This window comes from Cariama cristata, unplaced genomic scaffold, assembly GCF_000690535.1.
Source record: "Cariama cristata isolate BGI_N322 unplaced genomic scaffold, ASM69053v1 scaffold1986, whole genome shotgun sequence".
NCBI lineage: Eukaryota > Metazoa > Chordata > Aves > Cariamiformes > Cariamidae > Cariama > Cariama cristata.
The window spans coordinates 16092-30941 of NW_009623626.1; the positions used below are offsets into that span (position 1 = coordinate 16092).

General features: G+C 37.6%; 1 protein-coding gene across 1 annotated transcript in view; it reads left to right on the forward strand.

Annotated features, from left to right (window-relative positions):
- TPP2 (tripeptidyl peptidase II) overlaps positions 1-14850 on the forward strand; it is a 36620-nt gene that overhangs the window by 14161 nt on the left and 7609 nt on the right. The window contains exons 12-17 of the mRNA XM_009702794.1: positions 578-822; positions 1027-1105; positions 9280-9431; positions 9526-9622; positions 10543-10673; positions 11964-12171. Coding sequence (XP_009701096.1) covers positions 578-822; positions 1027-1105; positions 9280-9431; positions 9526-9622; positions 10543-10673; positions 11964-12171 — 912 coding nt within the window. The remainder of the gene's footprint in view (positions 1-577; positions 823-1026; positions 1106-9279; positions 9432-9525; positions 9623-10542; positions 10674-11963; positions 12172-14850) is intronic.

Genomic DNA, 14850 nt, shown 5'->3' on the forward strand with positions numbered 1-14850 from the left:
CGGGGAGTGGGTTTGGGTTTTTTTTTAATAGATGGAGATGATGTTATCTGCATAGTCGTAACTGAATATATAAAAAGCTCAGGGCAAAGAGTCTGTCAACTCTTTAAACTGCAGCCTTAAATCTCACAGGAACACTGAGTCCCTCAGTGTGACAACTGATACAGTGTTTGAGACAGTAGAAGATATCCTGTGATCTAAACCACAGAATTCCAAAAGTTACATAGTAAACTGAAAACCTATCAAGGCAAACCTGCTAGAGGTTTTGAACTGAAAGTTTAACAAGAATTCTGATTATTCTTTGAGCAGTTAATACAATGTTAGAATAGGAACAAATGATGTCAGCCTATTTTGTGGTCTGAAAACTTAATTTTTTTTCAGTCAATTCAAAATGTGTTTTGGCTGTTGTCAAGCGTTAAAAGCACTCTGTTTTCAGGAGACTCCAAAACTCAGCAATCTAGCATATTTTAAATGGCTAGAGCTATATGGATCAAGAAGAACATGGCAGTCTTATTTCTGGGTTTATTTGTGAATGGTAAAATATTTAATCTTGACATTTATGAGAACTTCTTTCTTTCAGTATTCTGTGAAACTGGAAAAAGGAGATTACACTATTCGGTTACAAATTCGTCACGAGCAGAACAGTGAGCTGGATCGCATCAAAGACCTTCCATTTATTGTTTCTCACAGGTTGTCTAGTACCTTGAGCTTAGATATTTATGAAAACCATAGCCTTGCTCTCTTAGGGAAGAAGAAATCCAACAGTTTGACATTACCACCAAAACACAGTCAGCCATTCTTTGTTACGTCTCTGCCTGATGACAAGTAAGTTACTGAAGTCCTGTTTTTCTCATCTACATCTAACCAACTGCCTCTGCACCTAACTAAAATGATACTTTGATAGTGTCGACCTGTTTAGGCTTGGTAATTCCTCTTGTGTTGCTCTTTCACTGTTTGGGTTCTTTGTTGTAGTCCCCGTGGAACATTAATGAACGTGGTTTTAACACTGAACTTCCTTTCTTTGAATAGAATACCTAAAGGAGCAGGACCAGGATGTTATCTTGCAGGAGCTCTTACACTGTCTAAAACAGAACTTGGAAAGAAAGCTGTGAGTATTTGGAATGGATGATGGCTTCTTTTTCTGAAACTTTTGAAGCGAGTAAATGGCATGCCAGGAAGTGCTGTATTTCATGGGTTTAGTACTTTAAAGTGCACTAGGTTTAGTAACATAATGCATTTTAGAAGCAGTTGTTCCATTATAAAGTCAGAGTAACTTTGAAGTAGTTCTGGTTTTATTTTCGTCTTATACTTTCAAATTTAATTGCATTTTCTAAATTTTGAATTCTGATTCTTTCACTCTGAATCCTTGTATGTCTAGAAGCAACTGCTTTTTTGTTGGTGTGGAGCCTTTAAAAGTGATTTCGTGTAATTGCCTAGCTTAGTATAATTTTTGAATGAAAAATACGTGCATATATATTGTTTTGTGCATGTTGGTTCTCTAATAAACAGCTATACTCTTCCTTGCATGCATACAAAATTCGGCAAAAATATGTGCTTTCTTAACACTTATATGTCACTGTTACGAAGTAGTAGGAATTTTGCTGAGTCAGATGCATAAGCAGATATTCTTACCTGCTGCTCACTGATGTTGTCAACCACTAATATGACTATGCTCCAAGAGAATGATGTAAAATCTCTGTATGTGATGCTAGAAAAAAGCTGTAAAGTTTTTTTTTGCTCATAATGCAGCATCCTGTAAAAAGTGGTTTCTAACTCGTATGAATCTGTAGTGCAACAGGAATTGTAGTAACCAGATCACTCTTGTGTGTATCTGGTGCTTAGGTATTTAGAAGATTCCCTTAGCTATTCTTAAATAGATGGCAAAGCTGACAATAAACTTGAATCGATCCTGGTGATTGTTAGTATTTAGAAGTAGTTCATCTATGTCCATATATCAGTAGATGTGACTGAACAACATGTATAAAACTAGAGTATGTTTTCATAGAAAATGAAGTTTCTGTGAGTAGGTGGGCACATGTCTTTAGATCTTCTTGAAAGTTCAATTCATTCAATCTGATTTGGTTGTAGGTAGTACTTTTGGGGCAGATTGCATGTAACTACAGGTTAGATGATGTCTGTCAGGAGAATTTATGTATCAATGAGGGAAAACCCAGCAACTAATATTAAAAAACTAATAAAAATACTTAGTTTTATATTTCTTTGTGATGCCTGCAAGGTTGCAAGTATACTTTTATGAAATCCATGGTAAATCCATTACAGTAGTGTAGTATAGTTTCCCTAACTTGAATTCTGCACTTCCTTGAACTGTTGGTTGTAATTCTCGTCTATCTTATTTTAAAACCCGACCAAGTGGTTATATACAGTGATATCTGGGGTGGGAAGTAGGAGGTAGGTCAAATTTCATGTGATGAAGAATACTTAAGAGCATACACAGAAGGAAATTCTAGCTGAGGTGTGTCTCATGTCATAGTCTGAGGCATTACTGTTATGGTTGTATTTCACTGGAAAAAGGATAGCATCAGATGGCATCAGATACTTTCTGCTGCCTTTGGTGAACCTCAGTATGTACCAGGAGACAAAAAGAGGACTAGGCAGCAAACTGGATGCAATGTGAGGGGAAAATGTATCTAATTTCTGGATATTTATTATGAAATGGAACAATGCCACTAAACAGTCAAAATCCAAAATCTACACTTTCAAGACTGAATTTCTGTAATTTATTAATTTAAGCTAAGTGGTTAACAGCACTTGCTTGTCTTACAGGAATAACAGACTGTATACACAATAATGCATTGTTTTATTAATTTTAAAAACCTGAAAGAGCATGCTTTAAGAGCATGGTTGATCATAGATGTGACTCTCAAAGTTTAAGAATCTGTAGGTTGAAAGTATAACCATAATTGTACAGAGAAGGTGTCTCCATCCTGTGTGGTGTGTGCATGTTTTCTTACGGTATGTTATTCTAACTCCCAGGGGCAGTCTGCAGCAAAGCGACAAGGAAAATTTAAAAAGGTACTGAATGTTAGTTTTTGAAAAAGATATACTTAAGTCTTTTTGCATATGACTTAAAGAATTTGTCTACCAGTATTGGTTTTTAATTTGTCTTCCTCATCTACCTCCTTAGTCCTGAGTTATTTACTTCAGCACCTTAAGTATGCCCGCTGGTAGAATGACAAAACACTTCTGTAATACAAAGCTGAGAGGCACATGAGCATCTGGGTACTTCTGCAATAAGTGCTGTAAAAATGCATGTGGTGATTAGTGGTCTGTAATTTTTCTTTTTATGAAATACCCAAGAATCTTCACTATTTGTGGTCAAAATTTTCTGTGGCAGGTGTTTCTGCCTGTTCTGTTCTCTCTGCAAACTGAGAACTGAATACGAACGTAACACTTTGATGTAGAATTGAATATCTAACTGTATACCAGGTCTACTGAATTGAGAGCTGGCTTCATTACAGTCATTAAAAAGCATACTGTAGCAAGAAGTTTTTTCCTAGAAGGGATGGACTTCATTGATAAGTCTCTCAATTCATGATTCTACTTGAATATAACTCATTACAAGCTAGAATTTATACAGTGATGTAGCAGGTAGTAGAATTTACAGAAAGAATTCTGGAGCATGTGTAAGATATTTTAGGTAGGGAGTGAGTGACTTTTAACATAGCAGTGTTTAATATTGTGCTTTCTCGTATTTTTATGTTGGCTAATACAATATTCTGCTAGCAGTCAGAGACTGAAAAACAGTCTTTGTAAAAAAAAAAAAAATGTTTTGGTTTGTTCTTCAGTTGTAAGGCTATTTACATTCTTTTGTTTTCAAGGTACTGTGTTCTAGAGTCACATGCAAATTAGTCAGGATTCTTGTTAGAAATAAGGCATGAGAATTGTGAATAACACAGTTTATTGCCATAATCTGTGATTTTGTTAACAGGGAGCTGGTAATTGAGCCTGCTGACTTACTCTGGTCTTGGTGTAATAACTGTATGGGAATGCGATTAGGCTTTACAAAAAGGATTTTAATGCGCGTTGCTGCAATTTTTTTTTTATACTGCATCTGGAAATTGTGCAGATCGGTTTTAGAAAGATGATTTAAAATCCCATGTGAATACGTGGCTTCCTGATGAATAGGTTATAAAATCTTCACTAAGTGAATCTCTAACAAGGGAGTTAAACTCTAATCGTAATTTACTTTGCATAACAAAACCTGTTAAACAGATCCAAGAGGTTGCATGTTCTGTGGTTTTTGGTTTTAGACCAGAGATTTGTGTTCAGATCTGAGCAGTATACTCACCCAAGCCTCAATAGAAACTATTCTTCTTGATGCTTTCACCTATTATTCAGAAGACATCAGTTTACTAGCAGCAAATAAATAAAACACGATGTGTTTCAGAGCACTGATCCATAAGAGCTCCATTAATGAACGTATTTTTCTGAGAATGCAACTCTGAGGGCTTCCTAGTTTACAAGTTTTGAATATTTACCCTGCACTGTCATAAGTTTACATGCGGTTAAGGTGTTTTGCAGCATGGGAAACACGTTTATATATTTCTTTTGTGACTCAGTCAGGCAAAAAGGTATGTGTAGATTTTTTCATATTTTTCACAGACAAGTCCAGGTCCTCTTGTAGGATTAGGAGTGTTAATTTGCAAGTTCCATTTTTTGCTCTGATACTGGTGACTAGTCTGTAGAAAGTGTTGGTTTGTTGTTGTTGTTTTGGGGCTTTTGTTTTCAATTTTTTTTTTTGTTTTTAGTTGAGGAAGGAGGGAACTTGTCAGCTTGCACCTATGTGCATGAGACTACCAGAAATCCGGGGTGGCCGTTTCTGGGTGTTTGAAAGTACATTCAGAGAATGACTGAGGCTGGAAGGGGCTTCTGGAGGTGATCTGGTCTGACCTCCCTGCTCGAGCAGAGCTTTCTAGAGCCAGTTTCCCAGGACCATGTCCAGATGGTTTTTAACTATCTCCAAGGATGGAGTCTCCACAACCTCCCTGGGCAGCCTGCACCAATACTCCATCACCCCCCTGTGAAAAAGTCTTTCCTGACATTCAGAGGGAACCTCCTGTGTTTCTGTGCCCCTTGCCTCTGGTCTTGGCACTGGGCACCACTGAAGAGAGCCTGGATTTCTCTTTACACCCTCCCTATAGATATTTACACAGATTGAGGAGATCAGTCCCCAAATGCCCTCCCCATCCCTCCACCCCCTAAATGCCTTCTCTTCTCCGGGCTGAACAGTCCCAGCTCTCTCAGCCTTTCCCTCGTAGGAGACATGCTCCAGTCCGTCATCTTTGTGGCCCTTCACTTGACTCTCTGCACTACGTCCGTGTCCCAAACCCAAAACAAAACCCAAGACAACCCTTAGCCATGGGTTTTTACTTAACATCTTCCTGTCTTCAGCGTGTCTGGACTTTAAAAAAACCCCAACAAACGAATCCTTTCTCTGACTACTGAACCTGTGATATGTATGAAGTTCAGAATTCAGTGATGATTGTCCTTTGAACTGATCCCTACTGAAGTAGAGTGTGCCCTACTGTCAGGGCTTGGGAAGCTGATGTACCATTCAAAGTCCTCTTGGTCTCTAATGGGGAGGCACTGTGTGAAAAACAAATTGGTTCTATGTACCTTTCTTCTTTCACCACCTAACTTTTGTAATGCAGTTACAATCAGATTTTTCGCCCTCCCTCCTTGTCTCCAAGTTTTGTCCTGAAAATAGTTAGAATGGAAACAAATTATTGACTTTTTCTGGTCTGTAAGAAGAATTGGTTTTTTTGTTGTTTTACATAATGCAGCTCTTGAACAGCAATATGTAACAACTAGCTAAGGGATAGAAAATGTCTACGTCTTTCTCCCTACTCTGCCATCCTGTCCTCCAATTTGAAGCAAGAAATGCATTATGCAGATATTGATGAGTACTAGTGGAAGACTAATAAATACCATTGTGAAGTCGAACCTGAAAGGATGACTTCCTTTGAGTATTAAGACTATCCCTGTTTAATCAGGAGGCCTTCAAAAATAGGATGAAGTACATATAAGAGAGAATTTTGTGGAAGCCTAGCTGGTGGCTTCAAGAAACTTCATTCATTTTCAATGAAATAAGACTATTGCTGTAGAAGTAAGCAGTTGCACAGGTTGTATGTATTTTAAAATAGATACAAATTCCATGTGCACATTCAACTGTGCGTGTATGCAGATGTGCATAGTATTTATTAAATTGAAAATGAGACCTGGGATGTGTTCCTGCAAGGAGCTTTTTCCTGTGGTTAATTTTACTATCAGTGCTTTAAAGGACACATAACGATAGTTTGTACGTCTTTTCCACATAAAGTACCAGATGTTGACTCATCGGACAAAACTCTAAATTTAAATCTTTAAACCAAATTAAGTTAACTGATAATTAAGCTCTTTTAAGAGGTGACTGTTTTGAGGGCGTTGTGCTTGTTTATGTATGCAGTTTGTAGTTCTAGTTAAAAGTAAACTCCCCGAGGCATAGCAAACTCTGCAGAGAGTACACTGACAAAGTGCATATCCTATATGCTTCCAAAGTTTTTAATATTGCTTAATTTTTTTAGAGGTTAAACAAAGAGCAGCTTTCTCATTAATTTGAAAGTTTCCTTAAAGTCATCTTTTCAATGGATGATATGCTCGCTTGCTGCCTTTCTCTGTCGATTGCTCTGTATCTTTTTATAGGTATATATAAAATCAAATCCAGTACACTAGCAATCCTGTTGCTGTGGAACAGAGTGAAATTTGAATAAGAAAACAGATTAAAGCACGGAATTGTGGAGAGTTGCCTTTCTTCTCCTTAATCTCTAATGATGAATATTTCTGTAATGGCAATGACAGCATCATTCTGGGATCTTCTTGTGTCTAGGGAGTTGCCAAGTTTTATAAATGCTAGTCTTTACAGACAGAATAGAGGAAAGACAGAAGCCTTCAGTCTGTCTTATGGTCTTGTGATAGTTTAGTTAAATGTGATAAGCAGCTAAACCTTCTTTATCCCATGAAATAAGTTTGATGTCTGTAGAGAAGAGTGTGCCTCTTTTTCTGTAAGCCCTTTTGAAAAAGAAGGGTGCCTAGGTCTGAAGCGCATTCTTTTCCTTTCAATGATCATCGCTTGCAATGCTTGCAGAATCTCAGGAGACCGAAAGTACCTAGCTGAGAGAATAGGGAGATGACATTTTACTGTTGATGGTTTAGCTGCATAGAATTAGTCTCTTCAATGAAAGTGTTCATCCACATAAATGGGATTCTGTTAATCTAATTACACGTGATTTGAAACTTAAACCAGAGTAGTAGAGCCTTCTCATATAGACAAGGCTTGAGAACGCAGAGGCTGTTTAGATACATGACTCCAAACATATGTTGCCAAGTAAGATAGAAGAGGACTTCCAAGAAGGAAATCCTAAAACATTAGAATAATATTTCTAGGAAGGCAAGTTTCTTTCCTAAGAAAGTATTAGTCTCAATAGAGGACATCTTTTAAAAAACACCGTGAACTACTGAATCAGACTCTTGTACTGAACTAACTTCTTAGGCATCTTAAAATGTTTGGTTTGTTTTAATGAACTACGTTGTTGCTTTCTGCCATTCTAATTATCTTAGCCAGCCCCATCCCATGTTCCTGACTTGTGTAGCCTCCGCTACATCTGCTTCCCTCCATGACCTGTTTTGTCATGCTCTGGCCTAGGTCTTGCTGAAGTCTTATCGAGGTTTACTGCACTTCATACTTGAAATGCACGTGCGCAGGATAGTTCCTGTGAGAGCTACACTTTAATGTAGATTAGTGATCTAAACTAGGTTTTTTAAAAAAATATATATGTAAATGTCAATTTTGTGGTTCATCTGTGATTACGTATTGAGTAGCTGGAAAAATGGGTTTAAGGGAATATTGGTGTCGCTTTCTTTTACCAGTGCTTTTTTGAGTAAGCCATAGCAAGCTGCTGGTCTGTCTGAACTATCGGTTCAAATAAAATTGTGCTGCATCAATGTTCTTGAATAGTTTCGGAAGCATAGTATTGAAGTCCATTATTTCGAGGTTATGCGTAGCAGTTTCTAACAGTCACCTTTTTACTCAGTATTTAAGTAACCTGAAATAACTCCATCTTGTGCACAAGATTTCTTTTCATTATGTGACACTGACCTGGTTTATAGGAAACATATTCCCACAAATGTATTTTGGAATAATCAGATTAAATAATTAAATTGCCACAGCTGTTGAGCACACAACACAATATTTTGCACAGTGTTGCAACAGAGTAATGGTATCTAGAGGATTTAAACTTAAGTGATCTTCTCTGTGAAATATCCTATATGTAAAATAATGGGACATGTGCCCTCACCATTTGGGGAGAGGCTTTTTTAAAAATTACAACATTAAAACCAAACCCAACAAAATGGCCTCCCCAGATTGTAATGTTTTGGAAGCAATGACTGAAATCTGATGTTGGCTTATTTGCAAATTTATTTGTAAATTATCTTAGGAAATGGACTTCAGAGCATGGTATACGATCAGTTAGGATTTTCCTTTTAAATAGCTGTAACTAATTTTCTCATGGTAATTGTTGACTAGTGTAGTATGAACTCAAGCTATAGTGGTATTCCTATGCTAGTATATAGCATAGTTTAAAAGAAAAAAAAAAAATCTTACTATTGTGTCTACTTAATTTGAGCACAGATACAGGTGAAACTGGAAAGTCTGTAGCAGCAAACTGGAAAACAGTTGACTGTGGATGCATCAACTAATTCAGTAGGCACATGGAAGAAATACTGTCTCAGGAGGAATAAAGTTGTGCATCCTGGCATGATTCATGTTTATCATACCGTGGTATTTTTTTTTAGAATTCAGTCATCTTTGTTCATTTGCTTATTGCCAGATTTGTAGGACAAGATCTCTAACTGATTTTTTTTCTTTTGCCTTTTAACCAAGTTATATGCTTTTTTGTAAACAAACAAAAAAACCCCACCCTTCTGATTCCCTAACTAATATTATGTAAAATTACATGAATGCAAAAATGTCAAACTTGTGAAATTTTAAGCTTTCTTGTCTCACATCCAGTGTGCTGTTTTAATATTTACATCCTTGTATTGCTTAAAATACGAAGTCAAAGCAGTTCCTGAATTCTTAATGACTAATACCTTTGCTCTGAGAATCCTTACTCGGTGTATGTGTAGCTCAGAGCAGTTTCTTGCTATGATTTAGCTTTTGTATAGCATCAGAAAAAAGTGTACTGTATCCCTCTCAGTATGTGTCTCTTTTCCCACCTCCAGGATGTCCTTACTGTTCATTATCATCTGATACCATCGCCATCAAAGAGTAAAAATGGCAGCAAAGAGAAAGAAAGAGAACAAGAAAAAGAAAAAGATGTAAAAGAAGAATTTGCTGAAGCTTTAAGAGATCTAAAAATACAGTGGATGACCAAGTATGTCTGCTGTCATGACTACACAAACTTGAAGCAGCTGTACAAAAAAATATCCAGAATTTGTTCTTTTATGCTCTGTCCTCGTCTCTTCTAGGCTGGATACCACTGACATGTATAATGAGTTGAAAGAAGCATTTCCTAATCATCTTCCGTTGTACGTTGCAAGACTTCATCAGCTGGATTCTGAAAAGGTTATTTAACATTTTTTTAAAACTTGATTTGTCTCAATACATCCATGTAGCCTAAACAGCTGAATCTTTCTTCATACGTGTTTGGTCTTGAAGTGACTGCCATAGCTGTACTCGGTACTATAAAGCAGAAATTCCTAATTAGATTGACAACTGCCTCCCTACCTGACTGTGATTTACTTAATCCCACAGCAGAATGAAAGAAAGTATGCCTACCTATAGTCTGTTTGCTTATCATTTACTCCTTGTTAAGTTAAACACACTGTAAGTTTCCTTACTGGTTTAGACTACAACAACATTATTCTAAATGGCGGTTACTGAGACAAGCACACATCCCATTCTGCTCCTCTACTGTGTTGGTAATTTCTTGTAGCAGAATTGCTCAGACGACTGAGGACAGTAACCCCTTGACATGACACAGCTAAATCAACCATCTGTCATTGTCCTCAAAAATGAGAACCATGGATAGAAAACATATGTGTGCTGCTGACATATGTCTGCTTTTTTTGTTTATCTTGAAGATAAACAGCTTGGTGTATATGTCAGTAGCTTGAATATTTTTTCTGTTTATTTGATTCTGATTTTATATTTATTTCTGAAATGAACAACTGCTACCATTATGTAGGAGGATTAATTTGTACTGAAAGGTGGTTTTCTTTCTGTAAACTCTGCATTTTGCATATACCCACCTCGTATTTTACAGTTTGTTTTCAGTGAAATGGACTACATATGCGGGAAATCTTGATAATGCAGACTTCTTACCAGTTTTTTGAATCAAAAATTGGAGAAAGTGGAGAAAAGGACATGTTGAATTATCTAATCTTATTTCTGCATACTTTTGCAATTATCCTGGTGTTAGTAGAATGAACAATCAAGTAGTGTGATTTCGTAGTGCTAACCACGTTTTTTTATCCCTCTTTTAGGAGCGAATGAAAAGACTTGATGAAATTGTTGAAGCTGCAAATACTGTAATCTCTCATATTGATCAGACAGCATTAGCAGTATATTTTGCCATGAAGACTGATCCCAGACCTGATGCAACTACTATAAAAAAGTACCTACCCAGTAAATAATTTTCTTGCATCCTATTTCTGTAATCTGTGTACTTTGTCTCTACTTATAAGAAATGGAATGACTATAATCCTTTAGAATAACTTGTGTTATTTTGAGGGGCACAGGTAATTTCAAACTTGACTGCAAAATTATTTTGTTCTCTTATTATATCTCCAGAATGTAGGGACACTGAAACCTGCAAATATTTACTTAGAAATGTTAAATAGAATAAACAAAAGTGCTTTCAGGATTTAAATGTGTCAGAAAAATGGGGGGTTAAGTTTTTGTGTCAAGCTGAATCTCGGATCAGGGGGACCAGTAGAATATCGATACAGAGGTGTGTGCTTTGAATGCTACCTACCTTTTGGATCTGTGTTTGAAGACAAAATTGACAGCGATCTAAGAAGTAACTGCTTGCAAAAGACTTCATTTGTGAAAAACATGATGACCATACTTGTGCTTCAGAGTATTTTTGAGACCTGTTTTTTTTTTCTTTAAGTTTTAGATTGTTGCTCTGAATTAGCAGTATATATCCTTAGGAAGACAGTATTTTGAAGGTGACACCCTAGTCTGGAGAACAACTGGTGGATTGCAGTGTGTGGCGTGGTGCTGTTTTAGTCACAAATAGAGCAGCAGATTTGAAGATTAGGCCCTTAAAATGGGGGATGCATATTTGTTTATTTTAGATAAAATACTAGATTTCAATTGTAAAACTTGTCTGTCTGTTCTAGCTATCCTGAGTATATGTGTATAATTGTAGAATTGCTGATGTAAAAGCAAAGCTATGACATAATAAACTTAATTCTAAACATTTCTTGGTAAGTTGACCCATTAGGTCATGTGGTTGAATCTAACATCTGAAATTGAACACCAAATTCAATGGTGCTTTAAATGGGTGCAGTTCCTTTGAAGTCAGCAGAATTGTATCTGCTTATGTTAGTGCTGGATTTGACTCTCTGTTTATAATGCCAAGAACTATAAAACTGTGTTTCTAGATGCTGGCTTACTCAGTTTTAGAATCCTGAGTTGCCCTTGCCTTAAGACATGAAAGGCATTTCAGATTTAGAAGAATGATTGAGCTTGTTTAATGCCTAGTAATTTTTCAGGTAATTTTTTACAATTAGTTTATAGTAAATAACCATGCTTTAAAAATTATCTTTGTGCTTATTTTCATTGTGTGCATACTAACTGCTGTAAACTTTGTAGCTTAAACTCAGTACAGCACTGATTCTGCTCTTCATGAGGCATCTGCCAAAAGTTCTTTAAAATTTTTCATGTTACTTTTTTCTAGCGAAATGGAAAAACAGAAGACTACTTTAGTGGATGCACTTTGTCGAAAAGGAAGTGCACTGGCTGACCAACTTCTTCATCTGCAGGCCCAAGAAGGGGCTGCTTCCAGTGATGCAGAAGGCAAAGATGAGGATCATGAGAGCTGCTCAGAAGCTTTGACAGAGACATTCTGGGAAACCACAAAATGGACAGATCTTTTTGACAGCAAGGTAAGAAGAGAGCAGAGCAGATTTTTTTTTTGCCTTTTGCATGTTGATTTTTTTGATGGTTTCTCCTGGAATGATGCACTGCTTTTGTGTGCACAGCCTCATACATTCCTCCCTTCTACTTTTTCATGCTGTCCCCGTATGTTTTGCTTCCTTAATGACCTTTTTCCACAGAAGTTTTGCCAAGCCTGTCAACTCCTTGGTAAGCCCATTTCTGTGCATGTGAATGTAGAGGTGAAGGGAAGGGTATAGAACAGTACCAGATTTCAATGAAAAAGCTGCTTGCTTTATTGAATTGCCTCTTTCTGTACCTTTCAGGGAATATTTTTGATTAACCTCTGCGCTTTTCTAGCTGTACACACAGAGAAGTGTGCAGCATCCCTACTCTGTTCAGTCCTGCATTCTGTAGCCTCTTCTACACTATGGACAAGAGAAGTTTTGTATTTTGCTGTCAGTAATGTCTGTAGAGGTAAAGGACAAAACCCTTGGAAATAATTACACTTACGTATTTATTAGCACAGATTTCCCTGTCATTTTAAGGTTCTTAATCCTGAGATTTAAGTTTTTGTCTGCTTCATTCAAGACAGCTATTCAGGAAGAAAAAAGAAATCCATTGTAGTTGATTAGTTATGTGGGTTTTAATTTACGGCATTTATGACTTTGTATGTTTAACTGTTGAGTTACTGAGTATTAATTAGTTGCTGTACTTAACTCTTGCATATGGCTGTGTTTTAGTAGAAGATGAAGTGACCGATATATTTGTTTATAATTCAGTTAGATTGCCAAAGCACTTCAGATAGTTACAAAAGGAAAACTCTGAAATTAAAAAATTTCATTATTTCCTTGACAGTAAATAACCTTCCCTGTAAGAACTTGTGCTTTAGCTGGAGGCCTGAACAAGGTTGATGATGGATACCCTCACTTCTTTTGACATATATATGTTCTTGTACACGTACATCTTTGCAGCATTCCTCTTCTAATCTCTAACTGATTATAATATCCTGTGGTAGCAGATTTTGTGCTTTAATCATTGTCTGGCCCATGACTTTCTTGCTGTCTATTTGTAAATACAGTACTGTTTTCCAGTGTAGCGACCCCTGGTTTACTTCTGTCTTTTGATTTTTTTAAAACTGATGAGAATAATTTCAGTGGAAAAAATGCCAATATAGACATCTTGTTGGGGTTTTATCACTCTTTGTTACAAGTTTTATTTCAAGACAGATATCGATTCCTGGCACTCTTGAGCTGTGTGCTCTGGGCCTGGAATGAGTAACTCATTTGAATCGCACACATTAGGGATTGAACCTGTTTCTTTGACTGCCTTAACCATGGATTGGTCTAAGTGCATATTCAGATTTTGCTCTGAAAATTGATGCTTCTATATAGTTAAATTGCTACTGAAAGGCCAACAAAACTTTTTAGATTTTTATAGCATTTCATATGGAAATAACTTCCATACTGTTCACGCAGTATGTTTGTCTGCTTTTCCATCTTGGTTTTATGAGTCAAATTGAAATATAAACTAATTGACTGTTGTGGGCCCTACACAGTTTGCTTCCCTGCAGTGGGATGGGAGAGAGAATCGAGAGAATTGGAAGGGTAAAAGTGAGACAACTCGTGGGTTCAGATAAAGGCAGTTTAACAGGTAAAACAAAAGCTGCGCCCACAAGGAAAGCAAAACAAGGAATTCGTTCCATACTTCCCATGGGCAGGCAGGGGTTCAGCCATCTCCAGGTACGCAGGGCTCCATCACGCCTAACGGTGACTTGGGAAGACAAACATCATCACTCCCAATGTCCCCCCTTCCTTCTTCTTCCCCCAGCTGTATGTGCTGAGCATGACCTCAGAGGGTATGGGATATCCCTTGGGTCATCGGGGTCAGCTGTCCCGGCCGTGTCCCCTCCCAACTCCTTGTGCCCCCCCAGCCTCCTCACTGGTGGGGTGGGGTGAGAGGCAGAAAAGGCCTTGACGCTGTGCAAACCCTGCTCAGCGACAACTCAAACATCCTGGGGTCATCAACGCTGCTTTCAGCACAAATCCAAAACACAGCCACATAGCAGCTACTGTGAAGAAAATTAACTCTATCTCAGCCAAAACCAGCACATTGAGGATACTTTTAGCCCAGAAACGTTCTAGAGTCCTCTGGGTATTTTAAATGGGTGGCTTCTGCAAATGGAGAAAATGAGCCTGTCATACTACATCCTAATGACCCCCAGGGTACAGCTTTCTCCCGTGCTTTTCTGCAGCCGTTCTGTCCTGTAGCCTTACTTACTCAACCCTGCCTGGCCTGCGTACAGTTTATCTTCTGAATTCTCTTGGTGCTGGACAAATTGCCCTGTATTAGTACAGTTATGATTACTGGTATAAGTAGTATTATGAGGGCCACAAAGATGATTAAGGAACCAGAGCGTCTGTCATATGATGAGAGACTGAGACTGTCCACCCTGGAGAAGAGAAAGTTCAAGGAAATTTTGTCTACGTGTATACATGTATGATGGGTGGAGTAAAGAAGGTGAGGCCAGGCTCTTCCCAGTGGTTCCTGGTGACAGGACGAGATCCAGTGGGCACAGACTAAAACACAGGAACTTCTACTTAAGAAAAAACTGGGGTTTGTTTTTTTTCTACGGATTTTTTTTTTTTTGGGGGGGGGGGGAGGGGGGGGGACGGGGGTGGAGGGAGCGT